The 23,621-nt window shown below is 34.9% G+C and overlaps 3 protein-coding genes across 3 annotated transcripts; all 3 read right to left on the bottom strand.

The window, feature by feature from the left end:
* Nucleotides 1–1,499: 1,499 nt before the first annotated feature.
* On the bottom strand, nt 1,500–2,325 carry LOC112003851 (uncharacterized; the record flags this gene model as incomplete). The annotated part of the gene is made up of 1 exon (XM_024036073.2): nt 1,500–2,325. A coding segment is annotated over exon 1 (826 nt), but the record flags the coding sequence as incomplete, so codon positions are not given.
* Nucleotides 2,326–11,850: 9,525 nt separating this feature from the next.
* On the bottom strand, nt 11,851–13,099 carry LOC112003825 (dehydration-responsive element-binding protein 1A). Its single transcript, XM_024036043.2, has one exon. The coding sequence runs from the start codon at nt 12,980–12,982 to the stop codon at nt 12,206–12,208; it is 777 nt and encodes a 258-aa protein (XP_023891811.1). The 5' UTR covers nt 12,983–13,099; the 3' UTR covers nt 11,851–12,205.
* A 7,641-nt stretch (nt 13,100–20,740) lies between these two features.
* LOC112003850 (uncharacterized) lies at nt 20,741–22,252 on the bottom strand. Its single transcript, XM_065767490.1, has 3 exons — nt 22,105–22,252; nt 21,537–22,023; nt 20,741–21,452 (listed from the first exon to the last, which is right to left on the bottom strand). The coding sequence occupies exons 1-3, from the start codon at nt 22,250–22,252 to the stop codon at nt 20,741–20,743; spliced, it is 1,347 nt and encodes a 448-aa protein (XP_065623562.1).
* Nucleotides 22,253–23,621: the final 1,369 nt, after the last annotated feature.

Genomic DNA, 23,621 nt, shown 5'->3' on the forward strand with positions numbered 1-23,621 from the left:
TGATCAACCATTGTTAGCTCCATAGTTAACTTAGTTCTATCACCCACGCTCTACAAATTTATTGTTTTTGGGCTTAGGCCACAAATCCTAACCCTACATATACATATTTTCACACACATTTTTATTCACATGTATATTAAAAATATTTAAATAACATTACTTAAATTTTTCTACCAAACACTTACTTAAAGGCTAATAACTCACTGATCATGTGCCTCACTGTGACATTGTCTTCTCTTGATGTTTTCCGATTCCCATTATGCTTTTTTCTATCGAATTCTTCCTCCAATAGCATGTAGCCTTTCTTTGACAATGACTTTAATGGTCTGTATATATTTGTTAACAATCTTTGTCCTATAACTGTTGTTTCTATATTGCTTTGAGTTTTAATGCATTCTCGTTTATTAACACCCCCCCCCCCCAAAAAATAAAATAAAAGAGTTCGTACCATTCGGAAAACAATTAATCGTGAATTAATCAATACGACCAGAAATTTTTTTTATTTATTTATTTTATACTATTTATTGTTTCTAACAAAAATATTTATAGTTCAAATTTCTCCAATTCCAACCATTATATTATCAAAAACATGGGCAACTAATGCTTATTTTGTCATAAATGTGCAGAGAGATATAAGTTTTGCTTGTCTAGAGCCATATAGCTCAATCGTTGTTGTTGTTGTTTGTTTGTTTGTTGTTTTTTTTTTTTTTTTTTTTTTTTCATGTGAAATAATACAAAATTAAAATATTTTATTCTCCATTATATTTATCAAATTATTTATATTAAAAAAAAAAAAAATCTGAGTTGTCCGAGGGCTAGCCACTGCCAAGGTAGTAGTAATGAGGCCGGCTTTAATCATACAAACCTTATTAGCTAAGCAATGGACTGCTATAGCTAGGTCAAGCACTGATTAGCTCCTCCATGCATTAATTGTATCATTAGCAAACGAATAATTAGGCAAAGTCTCCTTGTACGGAGAATCGATGGACTTAAAAAAAAAAAAAAACAGTTTCAGTAATAATGGAGGAAATAATTTGAATATGAAGAGCATTTTATTATATAGTCATTATTAATAATTTTGTTTTCAAAATCACTTTGCACGCGTGCTCAGCGACGAATGATTGCGTTTTTCAAATGGCAGAAATATAAACTATAAACGCGGAACAACATTAATTAGCACAACACAGAATTTGAAGGTCCCAAGCTCTGATGTTTGTCCAGCAAAATGGAGGTATGCGAGTGGCATGGGTCTGCAAAAGCTGCAAAACCACGGGGTACGAGCCGTCCTGTGCATGAACAACCCTTTCAATCGATGTTGTCTACTACTTTTTTTTTTTTTGGAAACTGAAACTGAATTTTCTTTAAACAAAGTCATAATAGGTACAGAGCAGAAAACACCATGAACCAACAGCAGGACAAAGCACCGACATAAACCAACAGACAGCCAAGCCAAAAAAAAAAAAAAAAGGAAAGAAAAACAAAAATAAAAGACTAGATACCTTCTAGCGTACACAAGTTTGCTAGATTCTCAGGGACCACACCGATCCATTTGCATTCCTCTCCTAAACTTTTGGCCTGTAGAGCTAGCTCATGGGCTATTTTGTTGCTATTCCTGCAAATGTATCTAGCTTCTGCATAATTAAAGCCATTCATTCCTTGCAAAATGCCATGAATTATATGACCTGCAACTCCCCACACATCTTTGCTGCAGATTGCTTGAATAGTTTGCATTGAATCTTCTTCCAATATGATTTGATTTAATCCCAGCTTCTTAGCAAGAACAACGCCCTGCTCCATAGCAATTGCCACAGTCTCTTCCACTGCAAATCTACCCGAAAGGGGCATACTCAATGCTGCAACAACTTGATTATTCCAATCTCTAATTATGACTCCAATTCCTGAGTTACCTTTCATAGCTGGTACTGCCCCATCTACATTTATAAGATAAACATCTTTAGGAGGAGGTTTCCAGGCCCTATCCTTTGTCCCTTTTCGCTTTATTATTTGAATATTTGCCTCCTTGAAGTCTTCAATCAGATGGATAGCTAATCGCCAAACCTGTTCAGCAACTGCACCACCATCCTCATTCACCACCTGGTTCCTATTATACCAAATTGACCAGGCCGCCCCAAAAAATTTCTCCAGGTCACTTTGATTTCCCTGGTTCATTAAGCTGAGAGCCAAATCAGTGACATCCAGGCTGCAATCAAGAATTTTGATAAGACAGTCAATCCATTTAGCCCACACTGCCTTGGCAGAAACACATCTTAGAATGGCATGCTCAACTGACTCAAGATCTTTTTTTGCAGATGGGGCAAGTGACATCCATTTGGATTCCGTTTTTGAACAAATTGGTCAAAGTGGGGATTGCATTCATACATAATCTCCAAGCAAATATTCTAATTTTTCTCGGAATACTCAAATGCCACATCCTCTTCCATTGCGGAGCACACACATCACTCAAAGAAGATTCACCATGGTCTTCTTTTTCTAGGATTCTTCTAGCCACATAAAAGGTGGCAAATGGGCGGGTTGGGTCATAAATGGGTTGGTTGTGTATTTATCTATTTATGACCCATTTATATCTATTACCAACCCAACTCATTTAATTAGTAACCCACCCATTTAACCCATTATAAAATTTATGTTCAGTAATTCAACAAGAGACTAATTTTCTTCTTGCACTTTTCTCGGCAACCAAACAAGAAACATTAGACATAATATGCAAAGCACTAAAAAGTAAAAAGCCTAACCTTTCAAACGAAAACAACAAGAAAACCATATCAAGACACTAATTTTCTATTTCATTTTTCTCCACAACCAAACAAAGACAAAGTACCCAAAGAAAAAAAGAAGAAAAGAAGAAGAAGGAGAAAACCTAAAGAAAAACTCAATCACCATGGTTTTCGTCCCTTCCTCGACTTCTTCCTCCACCAGTCCACCTTGAGCTCTTTGCATTGTGAAATGGATAGGATTCCGATTTTCGAATTCCAATTTCTGATTTCTGATTTCCAATCACAATGGTTTTCGTGCAAATTCTCAGCCTTCTTCGCCTTCAGAAACTTGGTCTTTGCAACTCAGCCACTGAGTTATTTGAGTTAATACAGGCACCTCTCCGAGTTGCGCTCCGAGTCCCCGTGCTACCAACTTGGACTTCGGTTTCTCTTTCCCTTCTTCCTTAGCAACGCGTCGTTTCCTGGGCACCATTGCAGAAAAGCTTTTTGTTATTTGAGTTACTAAGAAAGACAAACTTTAGATAGAGGAAGAGGGAAAGATGTTTAGATTTTGTCTAGTTTGGTAGCTGAGAAATTGCCTAGAAAATGGAGGAGAAATTTTTTACATTAGATGGAGGAAGAGGCGGTTGGCTGTAGCTGCTGTGATGTTTTCTTGTTTGTTAGGATTTTTAGTTTTAGTTTTTAGTTTTTTTTTTTTTAATAATTTTTTTAAAGTATTAAACTTTAAATTTTAAATGGGTAATTGGGTACCTAGTGGTTTAACCATCAAAACCCATTTAATTGAATTATCCATTTGGGTCTTATCCATTTAACCCAAATATTTAATTGGGTTGGGTCAAGACTTATCCAAATTAAGTGGATTTTGGGCGGGTTCGTGGGTTTGGATAAAAATTGCCACCCTTACACATAATAGCACTTTTTAGTTTTTACTAAAAATGACCATTTTTTTATTGCCCACCCAGATTATAGAGTCTTCAGGAAGATGATAACTAATAGGTATGTTAAGTATTGTTTCCACCTCAAAAGGTAGGAAAATATTTTCCAAGCTATCCCTCCTCCATCTTTTTGTGTCCGTATCTATGAGTGCAGATACCATAGGAAAATCTCCAAAATCTTTTGGTGGAGAAACAACCTTGTATGTTGAAAGAGTAGGCAGCCACTTGTCATCCCATATATGAATCAACTTCCCATTTCCAACTCTTCACCTTGTACCTTGTCTCAATACTTCTAGGCTTTGATGTATGCTTTTCCAAGCATAGGATGTGTTGCTCCCTATTTTTGCACTTACGACATCACTGTTAGGGAAGTACTTTGCTCTGTATAAGCGAGCCATTAGTGAGCATGGATCAACTAACATTCGCCACCCTTGTTTTGCCAAAATCGCCATGTTGAAAGCATGGAGATCCCTACTACTTACGCTACTACTGTAGCTGGTTACAAATATGCGTTATTGAGTTATTATTGTGTACGATTTTTTTATGCCCAATGTGATGTTTTTGAACTATTTTTTAGTACACAAAACAGTAACACAGATCAGGAAGCAATTAATACCAATGACTCTAAAGTTAAAAAATATGTAATTCAACAGTTAGATTTTCAAAATTTACATCCAATAAAGAAGCGCTAAGCGTTGTTTTTCACTACACGAAAGACTCAACTACAACTTCTGCTTATTGATCAACCCAACACATTATTGCCTAAACTAAGCTTATTTTAAATTCACTCACAAATTCCTTTGTAAATTATACATAGAGGGAGGTTAATTTTGTGGCCCATAATATAACTAAATGCGTGAGATTGTTTTGAGGAAATAATTCTCATTTCTTCCTTACTAGATTTTTGCAATGTCGGTTCTGGTTAGCTTAATTAGTAAAGTTTCTGATGATTGAATAAGAGTGATTTGAGGTTCAATTTCAGCCTAATGTGATTATTGTGTACGATTTTTTTATGCCCAATGTGATGTTTTTGAACTGTTTTTTAGTACACAAAACAGTAACACAGATCATGAAGCAATTAATACCAATGACTTTAAGGTTAAAAAAACATGTAATACAACAGTTAGATTTTCAAAACTCACATCCAATAAGAGAAGCACTAAACGTTGTTCTTCCACTACAAGAAAGACTTAACTAAAACTTTTGCTTATTGATCAATCCAACACATTATTGCCTAAATTAAGCTTATTTTAAATTCACTCACAAATTCCTTTGTAAATTATACATAGAGGGAGGTTAATTTTGTGGCCTATAATATAACTAAATGCATGGGATTGTTTTAAGGAAATAATTCTCATTTCTTCCTTACTAGATTTTTGCCTTGTGGGTTTTGGTTAGCTCAATTAGTAAAAAGTTTTTAATGATTGAATAAGAGTGATTTGAGGTTCAATTTCAGCCTACTCCAAAAATTGATTAGTATCTTGGTTTGATGATAAAGAATCACATCAGGAGCGGATGTCATAAGTTGAAACTCTTTAAAAAAAAAAAATTGCCTAAGGTTTGAGGATGTAGATGAGATTAATTCGTTCTTTTGTTTGCTTGTTGATATTCCATTTCTATTTTTCTAAAAAAAAAAAAAAAAAATTCTATGAATATCATACTTATCAAGAAATAAAATAAAAATAACTTGTCTTCATCCTTATTAGGGATGGAACCGAAATTTTATCTTTAAGGTTAAAGCGTGAACAAAAATGATTTTATCATTAAAAAAAATTGTAACTTTTTAGTAGCACTTAAAACATGAAACACACACAATATTATGTGTAATATTCTTCAAACATCATCTAAATTTCAAAGTTACAAACTTTTAACTCGAAGTACATAGCAACAAATAGCTAAAGTGTCAAACAAATTATTATTTGAATTAAAAAAACAAACGATTTTTTTTTTTTTAAGGTTAAACAAATTAATTAATACTAGTAGTACTTATGGATATTATGTATAATATTCTTCTAACATCGTCTAAATTTCTAAGTTAAAAACTTTTAACTCTGAGTACCTAATAACAAATAGCTAAAGTGTCAAACAAATTATTATTTGAATTAAAAAAGCAAACGAATTTTTTTTTTAGGTTAAACAAATTAATACTAGTAGTACTTATTTGTGTATTATGTAAAAGAGAGCACCAAACGTAACAATTTCTTAGGTGGAGGCATGGAGCACAGTATTGCTGTACTCAAATCCCAAAATTATAAACTTTTAATTTTAAAAAAGTACTATAAATATTCAACAATTGATATGTGCTAGGTGGTTGAGTCCTTCGGAACAACTTTCAATTTTAGAGTTAGTTTTCAGTATTAGAAGTGTCATGTATGAATTCGACCAAATCTTTCAAATATGATCTATTAATGTATGCAATGTGAATATTTTTAAATTTCTAGGAGAGGTATGGCCCCCCTCTGTTGTGGTCAAAGTTCCGCCCCTGGTCTCTATCCACTCTTTTAATCAAGTAACTATTTCATCCCACTTTTTATAATTATCAACAATTTCATTTAAATTCCACTTTTTTTCTTTTATCATTTTATTTTTTAACACATCTTATTTCTCCCTCTTCATTCCTTTTCCACTAATCTTTGGATTTGTTTTTCTAAAATATCTTATTTTCCATCTTCAAATACAAATATCTTGTACTATTAACTTATGTTGAGTGGTTACACTTTCTTCTTATATCACCTTAAAGTCTTTATAGCATTTATATACCATTCCTATCCATTTATCAAGTAAGGATAAAATCTAGGCTAAAATGTAAAACTGACCTTCTAACTTTTTTCAGATTTCATTTCAGTTCTCTAACTTTGTTTTCGTTCATTTCAGTCCTCCAAGTTTCAGATTTATTCAATTACGGCATTTCCGTTAACTTTTGTTAACATTTTTTGAAAAAAAAAATCTGGAAAATATTTTTCAATAATTAATTGAATTTTTTTAATTTAAAAAATTTGAAGAAAATTTTATAAAATTGAAAAATTAACCACAGCATATAACAAAAGTTGATGAAAAAGCCTTAATTGAATAAACTTGAAAGTTAGAGGACTAAAATAAACAAAAATAAAGTTAGAGGACTGAAATGAAATCTGAAGAAACTTAGATGATCAGTTTTTCATTTTACCCTAAAATCTATTTAACTAACATTTGACCAATTTTTGGAGCTAATCGTGATTCCCTATTCTTGGCCAAATTCCTTAATATCAAATCACATGTTATTATTATTATTATTATTATTATTATTATTATTTTTATACAAAATATAATTCTACTCTAACCTAATTTAAGTGTATATGTGTGTGAAACTCTGTTCTGGAGACTTGAACCTCGACCCTTGCCTCCACATCCCACAAACATTTATACTTGTGGAGTGACCATCGCATCAAAGATGTGCGGTGGTCAAATCACATGTTACTGCAAAGTCAAAAATAGCATTTCCTGATTAATCTCTTAATTACTTAACATCCTTGATCTCTATAAACTATCTTTCAAAACTCCTACTATCTTTTCCAACTTAATTAACCATTTAGCTATGAGTTCTAGTCACCTCAACTGTTTAATAAGAGATCTAGGGTTCAATCCTTACTTACACAAAAAATTGATTAGTGTTTTGGTATGATATAAAGAGCTATTATCAGGCATGGATCCCATAGATTGAAATTCTCTAAAATTTAAAAAAAAAAAAAAAAAACCATTAAGCTCTATTTATAATTAAAATATTTTTCCCTTTTAATTCTTCTATCCATCTATTACATTTAAAAAAAAGTCTAGAAGTTTCTCCAAAAAAAAAAAAAAAGTCTAGAATAATAACTACACCAAACAGGTGGGTGCAAGAATTTGTATTCCAAAAGGCCGAAAAACATCTGCGTACTGAAATGATGTCACAGTGAAGAATGACCAATCAAATTACAAAAAGATGTTACTGAAGTTCTTCGGATTTGAAATTTGTGGATTAAATTATCTAGATTGGACCAATTACCCCCAAATCATATTCTACAAGCTTTGAGGCTGGCGTTACAAAGATCAAACTACTGTTACAAAGCATGTGTGTTAAAAGTTCAGTGATAAACAAATTTAATGACAGGCGTTGCTGCCCATAAAAATGGACCACCCTGGGTATTATGCTGGATTGCTCGTGGGTCATTGCATTGCTACCCATAAAAATGGACCACTTACCATAGCTTTGGTTGTTGCAACATTTGTTATATGTCATTTTTAAAAAGTTGGAGAGAGCGAGAGAGAGAAAATGTATATGATTTTGCATACCCCTAAGAAAAATTCCGGTCAAACGTTGCTATTGGTTAGAGCTGTAAATGTATTGACTCTAGCTAATCGGGTATCACAAATTCCGGATTGCTTATTTAATTAAATTCAGTTTTGAGCATGTGCCAAGCTCTAGTTATTACTAAATTATATTAAATGTTTAAGCTAGATTAATTTTTAGTCATCAAACTAAGGGCCGTTTGGATTGAAGGAGAAAGGAGAGAGAGCATAGGGAAGTAAAGTTGAATTGACTAAAAATAAACTAATTTTGGACCAAATCTACTCTATTCTCCATCAATCCAAATAGTTTTTCATAAGCTTTTTGACTTGCCTTTTCTTTTCTTATACTTACATGGTAAACATTACAAATAAATTTTTTTAACATTTTGTAAATCTATACTAATAATTAATAACTAAATTATATACTATTTGAGTAAATTATATAGAATGATTTTTGTTTTTGAACTGATAAAATTAGATTCAACAACTTTGTATTTTTAAAATTGTATATAATTTTACTACAAAATGGATGTTTATATGATCATAATGGATATGAATGTTATAGCATATTCATTATGTTTAAATTTGACTTGTTTTATATGTAGGCAAGTCTAAACTTAAGCTTTAGTCTAGTTCATTTCTTCAAAAAATATAAACAATTTTTTTTTTTTTTTTGGTAGTGAAGTCCGAATATTTGCTCATAAAGAAAACTGAATAGTGCTTGCTCTTAAAGTAATACTAGCATCCGCATCAGATGTGGCAAAAATTATGCAATTTTGCCACACTAAAACTCTACTTTATTATTTTATCACATCATTTTACAACATCCCATTTATCAGATGTTTTATACTTCAATTCTATACATTAAAATAATATTTCCTACACATTAAAATAATATATTAAATTCCTCCCCATCATCATCGTCATCATCAACCACCACCGCAACAACAACAACAACAACAGCAACAACAACCAAAACACAGCAACTCAAACCCAGAAAACACAGCAACTCAAACCCAGAAAACACAGCCAAAACCCATTAGCACCAGCAACCCAAACCCACAAAACTACTAGCACTGCCAACCCAAAGCCACGAATCCACCATCCAAACTCCCTGATCAACCAAATAGAACAACAACAAACCCATCAGAACAAATCAGAACAACTGCATCACCACACCCAAATCGGAACAAACACATACCCATACCCCAATTTTGGAACAAATCAAAACAAACACAGACCCATACTGAAAATCTGAAGAACACCACCCTCAAACCTCAAACTCCGATCATCGTTGCAGTAGGAACACCACCATCAGACCTCAAACTCCGATCATCGTTGCAGTTGGAACACCAAGCATGGGCCAAAGAGCAACGCCTGACCCATGATTCAACGCCTGACCCATCGTCAAACGCCTGACCCATGATTCAACGCTTGACCCATCGTCAAACGCCTGACCCATTGTCGCTGTAGCTGCTGCTGCTTCGCTGATCTTCGAAGATGCCAATGATTTGACCCAAAGGACTGGAACAGAGGTGAGAGGGAATCGGTGAGAGAGAACAGAGGTGAGAGAGAAGAGAAAAGAATAAACTGAAGAGAGAGGAGAGAGAAAAGAGAATAAAAAATTTTCAGTTATACCATTTTCGTCCGTACCGTGGCATATTTGCCACGGCACTGTTCATATGTGGCAAAATTTATGGCATTTGGAACATCTGATAAAAGGAAGTTTTGGGTGTTTGGTGTGCTAAATGTGCCAAATATTTGGCATTTGGCACATTTAACACAACTGATAAAGATGCTCTAATTACACCTAATAATTTTTGAACATGTATATTGATTCGCGAAGAAGCTTGACAACTTAAACTTAACTACTTCGGTAAAAATCAAACATAGTTAACAGGCTTACAGTCTTATGATTCTATTTATTAATTTTATTTAAGGGTGTGTTTGTTTCGTGTAAAACGTTTTCCGGAAAATACATATTTTCCGGAAATGTTATTTTCTGGAAAAGGAAAATATTTTTAAGTGTTTGGTTGAATTATGAAAATTGTTGTGGAAAATATTTTCATGTGTTTGGTTCTATTAGGAAAATGCTATTTTCCGGCAGCAAATTCCGGCAACAACATAACAACAACAACAACAGCAAATTCCGGCAACAACAACAACAACAACAATCAGTTCATAAAAAAAAAAAAAAAAAAAAACCAACAACAATCAAATAAAAAAAAAAACAACAACAACAATCAAATTAAAAAAAAAAACAACAACAACAATCAAATTAAAAAAAAAAAAAAAAAAACTGAGAGATCGAGGAAGAGAGAGCGTGGAGGCGATGGGTCGGCGGTTGAAGGCGATGGGTCTGGTTCGTGGATCGGCGAGCTCGAGGAGGCGATGGGTCTGGGTCGACGACGAGGTGCGATGGCGCGATTGAGGAGGCGATGGGTCTGGGTCGAGCGGCGTTGGAGCGATCGGCAGGTGCGATGGCGAGGTGCGAGACCGGTGCGATGGCGAGGTGCTGCGATCGACGCGAGACCGGTGCGATGGCGCGGTTCGTCGGTTCGTGGGTTCGTGGCGCCAGCGAAGTCGAAGGCTCGTGAACACCGACGATGGGCTGTGGCGTTGGTTCGTTCTCTCTCTCGCTCTCTCTCTCTCTCTCTCTCGCTCGGTTTGGTTCGTTAAGGCTCTTGCTCTCTCTTTTTCGGAAATCATTTGAAGGGAAAATAAGGGCGTAAAATGATTTTCGGGTCAAAGGAGTAAATACGGTCAAACTGAAGCTGATTTTCCGGAAAATAAAATTTTCCTTTCCTGCCAAACACTGGGGTCAAGTGGTAAATGATTTCCGAAAATCATTTACCACCAAAACAAACGGACCCTAAGTAAACAGTCTCATTCAATTATATATGTTGAATGAGTCCAACTGGCTTAGCTAGACACAATCAAATTGCTCTGAATTCTGTTGAGTGAAATGAATCATCCCCCGAGGCCTTGGCTTTTCTAGTCACATCTTTTTTTTTTTTTTTTTGAGAAAGTCTAGTCACATCTTAATTTCCAAGAAGTTTAAGTAGTGCATTGATTATATCATTGATGACATCTTATCCTCCGAATATCTCAAAGGAAATCCTCCACATATAGGCTGCGTTTGGATAGCAAGTTTTGCTACTCAAAGTAAAATTGCGTTTTACCTTTTTTTTTTTTTTTGCCGCACTTTGTTGACTTTGGGGAACAAAATTTACTGTGCGTGAACAGTGCGTGCACTGTTTACGCACTGTTCACGCACTATTTATGCAATATTTAATATTAAAAGTGGGTCCCACAATACTATTCACACATTTAAAAATTATTTTGTTACAGTGTTTTCAGGAACAATCAGTTTTTATCAACTTTCAGCAACAATAAATGCTATCCAAACGGACCCATAGCCTATACCTGGTTAGCACTTTTCATTTTTGTTGCTTTGTCTTTCCCTTTCGTGTCATTTCCTCATTGGTACTCTGCTATTTATAATTAATTAATGGTAATGAACTATTCCTAAAAATTCAAGCTGGGCCATCCACTTTTTAGTGCTTACTGCTTAATGGCAATTGCCAGGAGCCCTTAGCTATAGAATTTTTCACAAGTATCTCCCCGCGCCTTCATTGAAACCTCTCACCAATAATTACTGAAGATGTGCTGTTTAATCCTCACTTGTGTTGTGTCCCATCACCCTTGTCATGTAAGTGACTTTGTTGATTGGCCATATTTAGTGGAGATGCCTATCATTAACATTACCACAAAAGGATTAGCAGAATCGTCCCGTAAGGCCTGCTCCTTATCATGGATTATTTATATCGATTCAGTACAAAGTGTTAAGGATGTTTTGCAAGAAAATAAATAAATAAATAAAATAAGTGTAGCTTTTTACTCTCAATTAGTAATGAAATTGATACAATAACAAGAATATTAGGGCTCTCATGGCTGTCCCTATTCAAGTCAATTACAATTTGTTGCTAATTACCTATATCTCTAGCTCTGTACCAATCAATTGATTGAATTGAAACAATATGTAAACAAAGAAAAACACTACAAGGTGAAAAAATCTAAAGTTGCATCCTTTTCGTCACAATTTAATTTTATGTGTTAAATTATGAGCGGTGAAGAAAAATCTTCACGTACATATAAAGTCACCGTTTAACATAAAAAAATTGTTATAAAAAATGATGTGATTTTAGAATTACTCACTATCCAAACTTGTCAGACGCCAAAACTCCACAATGACAGCTGGGCATCAATCTCCATGTCATCCCAGTCGATACTGTTACTATCCCCAACACAAGGAGGTGGAGATATTAAAAGCCCTTCAGCCATATTCACCAACAGGCCAGGCATGTCATACAGTTCCTCCTCATCAAAATACACCACATTTTCTTGCACACTTGCTTTCTTCTCCACCACAGCACTCTCACCACAGCTTCCTAACACCTCTTCACAATTCTTCACTTCCTCATCGTCATCACCACGGCCAACACCACATTCCCCACCAAACTCTCTAGGCCGAAAAGCCTCCGCCGCCTCCGCCGCAGCCCTCCTTATGTCCATGGCATCCTTTGAAGCAGGCATACGCAACCTCCAAGCCGAGTCAGCGAAGTTGAGACACGCAGACTTTCCCCTAAGGAACAAAGCAGCCACATCATGAGCCCGTGCTGCCATTTCTGGAGTTGGGTACGTCCCGAGCCATATCCTAGTCTTCTTCTTCGGCTCACGCACTTCACAAACCCACTTGTTCTTGTTCCTCTTCCTCACTCCTCGATAAACTGGGTGGCGTGTCTCCTTGAATACTCTTCGACCCGCACACTTCTTGGGTGTCCTCGAAGCTAGTATAACTTCATCATCGGAGTACCGAGCACCTTTGTGAGTTGAAGCTGAGGTGCCACTTCCAGCGTCGGATAAAGAAGAAGTCTCTGCTTTGTCAAAGGAAAACGAGTTAGACCCAAATGGATAAGGGTCTGAGTATTGGCTAAAGATATTCATTTGAGAGTGACTACGAGTACTGATTTGTTTTCAAACTGATTTGCTTTGCTAGTTGTTATTTGTTAATTTGTGAGGTTTGTCTTGGTTCTTGGTTTTTTGAAGCAGCAAAAGGAGTGAGCGTGGGACTCCTTTTATAGTTTGGTGCGGAAGAGACTGGTACACGTGGGTGAAACCGGAACACGAACACGGAGTTTCATAGGTTGCCAGTGAGTTCCCAACTCCTAAAAGTCCTATTAGCCAATTAGGACCACTGGTTTTGTGACTTTTGTCAAAGCAAAAAAAAAAAAAAAGATTTTTAAAATACTTAAGTACGAAGTTGTTGTTGGTTTCACACCTTTGAAATTGCCGCTCTATTTTGTCCATTTCTCAACCTGCACACAGTCCACTTCTCTCCAGTTGCTGTACGTACTACATAGTAAAACAAGTGTTCAGAGCGTGTAGTGAGCTGTTTACGTGGCAAGATCTTAGACTAGTCTCACTCAAAATTGCACGTTTTACTTTTCAACTTTTTCGATTTAGGCTGTCAGCTCACCCCTTGTTAAAGTTTAACGTCATTAGTTTAATAAAAAATAAAAAAGGGAGAAATTATCGTCATCCGTTAGTAAAAAGTATTATTTGATTTGTTCGTCACAGATACTACGTACTTACTCAAAATAGCATGTTGTAAGCAACGGCATGCCACGATTTTACTACCTTTTCTTTTTTGGGTGCCAAGCGGGCCGCTGGTTAAGATTCCTTGAACTAAAACAATAAATCAATTTTTTTTAATTGAATAATTGAAAAAGGGTTTAATAGATACCATACCTTTGACCCCGGTATCTAATAAGATATATTTACTATTGGATTTGAACCAATGACTCCTGCCGTATGAAAGTAATATTTTAACCATTGAGTTAAGTAAGTCATTTATCATCACAAAGAGAAAAAAAATGGGGCCTATGACATCGATGGATTATAAATGAAATATTACTCATAGGCAATACCAATCAAAGAGATCACAAAAAATCGGCTGTTGGATTATGTAATATTCATCTTGACAATAAATTATTTACATGATAAAATATGTATAACTAGAACAAGCACAAGGGCTATAGCTCAGTTGGTAGAGCACCTCGTTTACACGCGCGCCAATGTTTTTCAGATAAGTCCATCATGGAATCAAAATATTTGATTTTATTGATAAATAGATGTCTTACTCTATGTTTTCGGGAATAAAACAAGAGAACAAAAGCCTAACAAAAGGTTCGGTCCAATCCGGGCGCCCATTTCCATTTAGGTTCGGTACCAAATAAATGGAACCCACCTTTGCATTGGTTTGAGATATTGATAAGGTGAATATCCCATCTATTCAATGCTAGGCATAATGAGTATTAAGACCTCAAAAATTTCTTTTTTCGTCCTATCTTATGAGCTTTAAGGTGTATAAAGTTTCATATTTGCTTCTTTAAGTTAAGCGGAAGCGGGTCGATAGAGACATACTCCATTTAATTTAAGTTAATCTAGGCCAAAAGCAGACCTACATCAGGATAATCCTTCTTTGAAACACTTTGGTAGTGCTCCCTTTTATTGGAATCAAAATAATGAATTCGAGCACACGGAGCCATCTCTTTATCTTTATGTCAAGAAAAAAATATGGTAGACTAGCTGATATTTCTTTCAGTTTATGAAAGAGCCCAATGCACAAAAAAAATGCATGTTGGGTCTTTGAAACGGTTCAAATCATTTTGATAATAATTAGTTTGATCTGTTTTACCGAGAAGGTCTACAGTTTGAGTCCATATAGCCCTATAATCTAACTAGAATAAAAAAATAAATGTAAATAAAAAAGTGATAAGTCCTAATAAGAATAAATAAAAACTTGTTAATTGAACTATTGTGAAAATTGTTGCGATGATGACTTGTGGGCTTGAAAAAGATCAACCACCTTCTTGAATTTCATAGAGTTGCTATCTTGGCTAATAAAACAGTAGCATCATTTGGAACTTTTTTCTATCACTACTTGGTCGGTATGGACCCAACGAAATTAGGTTCACTTGCACCAACCTAGCTCCAGTCCCCATCAGCTTGCATCCAAGGCAAAAGATCGACTTGTAGAGTTTTTGTCAATCCAACCAGTCCCTCAGTCTCTCCCTCCTATAACATGGGGTCAATGGCGATCTCCATCGTAGGGTACGATAAAGATAAACTTTGATGGTGCAATCTTTATGAAGGAACACAAGTTTGGGATTGGAGTGGTGCTGCGTGATGCCTATGGTTCGGAGTTGGCATCTCTATTTCGGCAACTGTTATAGGTTTATAGACCATTGGAAATTGAAGTGAAGGCGACATCAATAGCTCTTTAGTTTGCAGTGGATTTGGGATTCAATCAGGTGGTTCTTGAAGGAGATTCTCAGGTTTTTATGACAGTTCTGATCAATGACAGTATGTTTTTATCCTCTGATAGTTTTCTTATTGATGATTTACGTTTTGACGCAATATTTTTCACTCATTTATGTTACTCTCATGTAAAGAGAGAAGGTAATAAAGTTGCTTATAGTTTAGCTTGGCATGCTTTGTGTATTTTGTTGTTTGGATGGAGGATGTTCCACCACATTTTCTTTCTATTGTCTAGGCGGACATTGCTGGTTTTTCTTAATGAAAGGTTTATGTTCTTCCTCCAAAAGGAAAAAAAAAAAAAAAAAATCTAATAGGTGTGATAGAACTTTAACTTATGATATCTAGTCTATAACAATTGCTCTTTATTTTTAGGTTAAGATATCAATTGATTTTTTTGATATAGGTGGGGCTTTGAACTCTCGATCTCTTTTTTGACAATAGGAAACTTTCAAGTTGAGCTAATTGTAACCAATTTGGAGTAATATTAGTATATTACTCTAAACTAAATTATTGTCATTGCTTGAAACTCCTCCTAGTTCCAAGGGTAAATTATTGGAAGTGAAGAATTAAAGATTTGTTGTTAAAGTACAAAACACACCCTTGAATTTTGTCCCCGAACATTTCAAAAATTAAATCCATGTCTCTAGTGTTATGTGCCATTTTGATTGGCAGTTCCTCTATTAACTTTCTACTGATGTGTTTGTTGAGTGACACAAAAGCCATAACTAGGAGACCACTCGGTGCTTGGGATCCATCATTTTGGTGCCAAAGGAGATCAAAGTTGGACTAATCCAAGTTAAGTTTGGGTTAAAAACTCCCTCTAGGGACTTTAAAGGATGGCTCGACCACCACCAATAGAGGAGATGCAATTAGACCCAGAACTGATACATTGGAAGACTCTTTTGGCTCTTCCAATATCAATAGGTAGATTGTTTCGCTCTTGTATCTTCCAAAAGAAAAAAGATCCTGCTCCATTCCACCGTGGTCTCATGAACTGAACTTCATTGCCTTCCTGTGCGTGAAGCGAATGGGCGCTATGTTGTGGGTCAGTTTCAGGGCGGGGGGCGAAGAGAGACCAGAAGAATGATTCATTTGGATCAACGAACTTTTTTAGTCCCCAAACTAAGAATCAATGGTTGTCTGCGAGGTTTCGATCATTTACATGGACCCACTTTTCATTCCATTTGTGGCAATTTGATGATTGCAACCGATCTAGAATTAAGACTTGTGGCTGGGACTAAGGGCAGCAAGAGATCCATGAGAGAAATTGAATAGTCTTGTAAAAGGGTAAAGTAGGCTTATGCCAAGAGTGATGCTAGAGACAGGGTCATCACGAACTTGAGTGTGTTAGAAATTTGGGGGTAAATCAATGAAAAAAAAAATATGATTGATAAACAAAGGCTTAAAGGCATGAATCGCTATTGTCCTTAGACAATATTTTTCCCTAACTAAAACGCTGCTAACAGATCATTACAAATTTATCCTCAAGATACAACTAAGTCAAGAATTTTTCAAATAGCAATTTTGTGAGAATTCTTGTGAATTTTCATGTAATGGTGAAGAATTCTATTTTAAAATGAATATCATTATTTATAACTGATAGGTAAAATTATGGCATGGAAGACTTTAGGTTCAACCCGTCAGCTTTGCTCATATAATTGATCCTACAGCTTAAGCTGACGGGACAATTAGTGAATAGTTGGACTTTAAGACTGACGCCATTAAGAAGCTGATGCCAATATAGCTGAAGGAAATAAGGTGAGCTGACGGTCCTAAAGGTGACGACCCTATTAAAACTTGGCTTGACCACCACGCATAAGTATACAAGGAAATGACTTGTATCCCACATGGAGTGTTAGTGTCCTACAAGGAAAGGATTCTGTAATTTACGCTCATAAGGACTCCTATAAGGAAAAGACTTCTACTCCAAGAAAGAGAGGTCAACTCTCTGCTACTATAAAAGCCTCAATACCCTCACAAAATGAGGTACGCATAATTAACCTCTCTCTAGCACTCTAGAGTTGTAACAAGTACTAACTTGACATTCAGAGGGTATTTGGCCGGCACCACACCAATGCTCTTTGTAAGGTTTTCTCCTTTTTTTGTTGTGCAGGTGTCGTTTCGAGTGTGCAAACATTGTGTGACTCATTGATGATATTTTTGGCATCGTCAATAACCAATGAAGTTATAACAATGACGGAGCAAATTAAGGGGATCAGGGGCAATTGCCCCCATAAAAAGTTAGATATAATGTTAGGATGTTAGCTATTATATTACAAAGTAGTTTGAGCATTTTGCAAATTCACAAGACCTCACCATTACAAAATTTCTTTCCTAGTCACCCATTAGTTGTTTCACCATTCTTGCTACGAGTCAGGTATTAAATAATGGGTCTCACATAACAATAATAATAAATCATACTTTTTGCTTAATTAAGAAAAAAATTATAAAAAACTACATCATGTCTTTGTAATTAATATGGCACTAAAAATATCTTCAAAAATAAAAAATAAAAAAAGTATGGCACTGAGTAGTTTTTCCACTAAAATTTCTCTCTTTTATTTACTTACTGTTTCTTAGTTTCAAACTCTGGGATTTTGCTATTAAACTCAAAGCTGTTAACAAAAGCTGAATTCTACGTCATCTTTTAAAAGTATATATGGCATTTAGGCATATGTACAATTTTGCAAATATATTGCTATATTATTAGTACTTTCATATTGATTTATTTCCTCAAATTATTATAAGTAATCAAATTACATGTATAAATTCATATTAATCTCTTAATATTATTGTAATTAACTATGAAATGATTATTTGTTTTTATTTTAATGCTATTGAAAAATATATTTGTACTTAATTAAGATTATGGAGAAACCTATCATAATAACGAGTCTGAATTGAATTCTATGTATGAAAAATAAATTGCAGTTTACATTTATATTATATTTTTTATGACAATTATATTAGCATATAATTGTTTATTTATTTTTTAGTAATATTGATTAATATTTTATAATTTTTTTTTATCAATTTTGTCATTTAATCTTGTCTCCAATCTTAAATCTTGGCTTCGCTACTGAGTTATAGCTCTTCAGAAAGCACCACTAGAGAGTTACTTTAATTGATTTTAATATACAGAAAACGTACTAACCATTTGAGACACTCAAAACCATTGTTTTAAATTATTACAAAAAAAAAAAAAACAGTTTTTAAGCCTTCGGTCGGTTGAATTGGAAATTTGGAATCGATTAGGAGTCAAGACTTATTAATAAAAAACTATCTAACTTTTTGTCAGGTTTTTAGACCCCTTAACACAATATGTTTAACCTAATATTAAGCCAAGTTGATTAGCAAGTTTGTTATTCAAGTCTAGGTTAAACACTTATGAGCAAAACAGATATAATGCAGAAAGAAAAGAATACAAAGATCTGATGACCTAGGAAAACTAAACCGGTAAAAACTCTGGGGAGGATTTGACCTAACTATCCTCAAAGTAAAAACAAATCCAATATAAAAGAATTGAAGTTTTATAAAAGGACTTAGACCACTAACATCCTAATGTTACTTTGAGTAAAAAACTTACTACCATGACCACGTGACAACTCCGAGTCCATGGACTACTTCTTTTCTTGAATTTGCACTAAACACAAGTTCTCCTACTTGTGACTTTGAGACTCCACTCGAAGGTTTTGTACTTTGAAGGATCTTTGTGTAGCAACTGAATCACCACCAAAACTTGATTTCAGATCTAGACTTTGGCAGAGCTTTCCTTGTGTTTTAAGGTAAATAGCTCTCAAATCTCACATGAGAGAAAACGCAAAGCTATTGGAGAGTTCTAAAACGATGTTAGAGTTTTTCCTTTTATATTAGGGGTGAAACACTTAACCCTACACGTCATATGGGCTTGGGTTGTGTTTCAAATTTTTGCAGAATTTTCTGGTTTACGATTCTTGATCGATCGGGCCTTACTTTCGATCGATCAAGCCTTATAGTTTTACACAGTAAATTTTTGCAAAACACTCAATTCAAACTTACACTTAAACAAACTTTGAGTAAGCCTAAACTTAGACTCATTGTTTTCATCATGGTTTGCCAACATATACAAAATGAAGTTCTAACACATTTAGTTCATAAAGTCTTAGAACCTAACACTTTTTACTCAATGACTCTCTTAAGGATTCATGTAAAATCTCTAAGGATTCACACAAAAGCTTTAATTAAATATGTTCTCAACTTTCAAACATTATACATTGCATCCTATTTTGTATATATTGAAAGTGCATATTAACACTGATACTATATAATTTTAAAAAAAAGAAAAACACTGATACTATAGCTCCATTTGGATAGAAATGATTTGCGTCTGCATTTAGTTTATTTTTTATTTTTTATTTTTTATTCCAGCGCCTGTTGTATTGTTCATGGAACATGAACAGTGCAATCAGGCCAATGAACAGTATTCATTAATGAACAATAACATTTTTTTTTCTAGTTTTCAGTAAAATAAACGGTATCCAAATATACACTATATATAATTCAATTTGAGTCAAATTCTTTGACATTTAAGTCAATGAATTATAATTGCATATGCTCATAGTTAGCACGTATTATGTAAGAAATGTACGCCGGAATGGTTTTGGAATTTGGATTAGATTACTTCTCCATGTCCCAAGTACTGGACAAGTGTAGAACTTAGAAGTACAACCCCCCTTGACATATCCTGAATTCTTGATAAGATCTAAAATGATGTCGTTTTCATCAACCAGTACTTTTTTTTTTTTTTTGGGCCAAAATGTAAAACTCACTTTTTGAATTTCACTAAAATTTATTTTAGTCCTATAATTTTATTTTTTGTCAATTCAGTCATTTAAATTTCGAAAGTGTTCAATTAAGGCCTTCGTTAGACCTTTGTTAACTCTGCCGTTAGCTCCCTCCCAAAATTGCACCGTTTTAGTGTTATTTAATATTAAATTAATAAATTTATTATTTATTTCAAAATTTTAAAAAATAAAATACTGAGATGAAAGCGTAACAACATACCGAGGAGCCTAATCCAGAGAGAGAGAGAGAGAGAGAGAGAGAGTGGGATGAGAGAGGGAGCAAGTGCTGGGTCAAAGATGTGGAAATCTGGAATCAGATATTTTTTAAAGCATTTTCGTCGGCTCCAGGTTAGTTCTTCGCCGAAAGTTTCATCCACAAATTCAAGGATAAAAACAAGCAAGATTAATAAAAGTTTCGCCACAATATGTGTATTGTCTTTATTGGACTATACTTTTCTCTGTATATTACCTCTCCGAAAGCTTGTCCGTCCGCCCCATTCATGGCTTGACGATCTCCATCACGTTCTCTACTCAATTGATCACCCATCTTGTTCTCTAGTTAAGTTGAGAAACGGAAATTTGGGTCAATGTTTGGTTGAGCAATATTTGTTAAAGAGAAAACAGGGTATAAAGAACCTATGGAAGAGGAGGATGTTACTTCTCTGTTCGAGAAGACCCTAAGTTGTGCAATACCCTTTTTACCCCTTACAGACTCATTAGCCTTAGTCTTCAGCGTTTTCCCCTTATTAAAATTTTCACTAGCTTGAACCATCCCTTCGGGCCCATTAATCCTTTTTCCAATCACCACCGGACCTGCCTTGCGCTTCCCATCTCTCTTTAGGCCCAGCCCATCCTCCTTAGCCTTATTGATAGGCCCAGAAGAGTTACTAGCCCGATTCGGATGATTCACCCGTTCCTGCTTCAGAACCTTGCTGGCAGGTGTACTTCCAATATATGGTCCTTTGCTCCCACTCTTTTTCCTGGTGACCACTACCCACGGTCCGTAGCTGTCCTCATCCATCGTACCAACACTACCAACCTGAACCGTGTCACCTTCTCCTTGCGCATGCGTGGGGACCACTCCTTCATGCTCCATGCATGTTGTCCTCTCTACGTTACTCTGCGCACCCGTATCAGCCCTCTCCGTGTTGCTTTGCACATCCGTATCGGCCCTCTCCTTAGACGAGGTGGCTCTGAGTAAATACACACAGTCGTCTTTCCGGTGCCCAATCCGGCCACACGAGAAGCACAGCTTATGAATGCCCTCATAACTGATAGGCTAATCCAAACCCCCAATATTCACCGACATGACTAACGGTTTCTCAACATCCACCTGGATACATAACCTTGCGTACCTTCCCCTTGCTTTTGTTGCCGTATGAGTGTCAATCTTTAGAACATTCCCAATAGCTTTACCGATCTGCTTAAGCACATCCAACTCATAATATTCGATAGGTAACTCTGTTAATCTAATCCAAACTGCAACCGATGAAATATTGGCTGTTGAAGGTTTAAAGTTAGGCTCCCATGGTCTAATGGAGAGAAAGTGTTCTCCAATAAACCATGGACCCTTCTCCAACACTTCTGAGAAATCTTCCTTCAGCCCAAACCAGACAAGATAGAACTCCTTCCCCAAATCAATAATATCCATCCTCCCCGACGGTCTCCACAAAGAAGTAAGCCTAGCTTGTAAGAAATGAAACCCCACTGACCTGCCATAAACTTTCACGATCAAAGAGTTCACCCAGGGAGCTCTAATCCGTTGTTTCACCTCTTTGGATAGCGTCACTGCTGCAACACCACTTCGCAGTTCAGCCACCTCTTTGTCTGAGTCCTCATCAGCTTCCGTATTCCCATACAACTCAAAAGCCTAATTATAGGTTCCTGGAATTTCACCCATAAGTTTATCTTTGAATGACAAACTATTCCTTCCGTATCTGTCCTGATTAATAGCTTCCTCTTCCCTGCTAAAATTGTAATCCGCGTGGTTCACGTCCTTGACTTTTTTATTGCTCTGGGCTAGCTCAACTTCTTCTTCACGAGAGAGGAAACGGTCCTTAGGAGTGCTCATCTTTTTGGGCAATCACTTTGTTGGAACTTTTCACAATAGTTTTTACTACCAAAAAAAAAAAAAAAAAAAAAAACAATTTCAAATCTACTAGGGTCTCTCTCAATTTTAGAAATATGGCTCTTTTTGGAATGGTGCTAACCGCAAAAGTTAACAGAGGTCTAATGAAGCCCTTGATTGAAATTTTTGAAACTTAAAGAATTAAATTGACAAAAAATAAAATTAAAGAACTGAAATGAAATCTAGTGAAATTTAGATGGTTAGTTTTGTATTTTATTTTTATTTTTATTGATAAGATTAACCAATACTTGATGAACTGGTTTGTAACTGTGTCCTACGAGGTTTCGCCCATGGTTCACGTGGACAACGTGTCCTTTTCAGAAGAAATTTTGGGCCACAGAACTACTATATTCATTTCCTTTTAAAAAAGTTTTAAAGAATTTTGGGATATTTTTAAGTTCACTTTTTAGTTATTTATTTATTTATTTATTTATTTTTTTTAATGTTTCATTGTAGATGTCATTTCCAAAAATTCCTTCATAAAAGAAGTGGTGAAGTGCATTGATTTTATTTTTGACTGTAATATACATGAAAGATAATCCGATTAAAGGAAATTAAAAACCCTCTCTCTGCTCCTCTGAATTCATTCAATCTTCAATCTTTACTTTTACTTTGAATCCACAATTCCGCATACTCCTTGTATGGTTTTGTAAGAGAAGTTGGGCTTTTGGTAGATTTTTGCTTCCTTAATAACAAGATTGGTATGGTCACATAAAAATCAACTTGAATTTTGTGTGAGTGGGTGAATTTTCTGAATTTCTAAGGAGTTTTTGTGCCCTGAGTGGTATGTGTGTGAGTGAAAATCTATTAATTCTAGGACTTGGAAAGTGGGAACTCATATTCATATAAAATTGAAGTGTTTTAGTTTTTAAAAAAACTAAAATATGCAAGATAATTACATTATTCAACAAGATAAATACAATTATTTTAAAATAATTAAAAATTAACATTATCTAGTACTTACTACTTATATCTCTTTTAAAAAAAAAGGTACTTACTACTTATATATATGTCCACCATAATTAAAAATTAAAAACAATAGAATTAATCATTCAATTAATGTAATAAATACTTGTAAGGATACTTATTAGGATAAATTTACGGATGTAATGTCTATGATAAGATCATTTACTGAACAATTATATTTAAGTTTTTATAAAATTATGATAAAAGCATTCTCTTACACTTAGAGAAAAACCAAATCATATTTATTTGCGTGGTGACTATTCATGATGTGAATTTTGAGGCCAAGGTTATTAATTAAAAATTTTCATTTATGTTCTTCTCAAAAAAAAAAAAAAAAAATTTTCGT

Source organism: Quercus suber, unplaced genomic scaffold (genome assembly GCF_002906115.3).
Source record: "Quercus suber isolate HL8 unplaced genomic scaffold, Cork oak 2.0 scaffold_813, whole genome shotgun sequence".
In the NCBI taxonomy this organism is placed as follows: Eukaryota; Viridiplantae; Streptophyta; class Magnoliopsida; order Fagales; family Fagaceae; genus Quercus; species Quercus suber.

What these genes read in the sequence shown, in the direction of transcription:
- LOC112003825 (XM_024036043.2), bottom strand. Translation starts at nt 12,982, where the DNA reads ATGAATATCTTTAGCCAATACTCAGACCCTTATCCATTTGGGTCTAAC.
- LOC112003850 (XM_065767490.1), bottom strand. Translation starts at nt 22,252, where the DNA reads ATGAGCACTCCTAAGGACCGTTTCCTCTCTCGTGAAGAAGAAGTTGAG. An exon ending in GGACAGATACGGAAGGAATA is followed by an intron (nt 22,024 to 22,104) that starts GTTTGTCATTCA and finishes GGAATACGGAAG; the next exon opens with CTGATGAGGACTCAGACAAA. An exon ending in GCAACAAAAGCAAGGGGAAG is followed by an intron (nt 21,453 to 21,536) that starts GTACGCAAGGTT and finishes TTAGCCTATCAG; the next exon opens with TTATGAGGGCATTCATAAGC.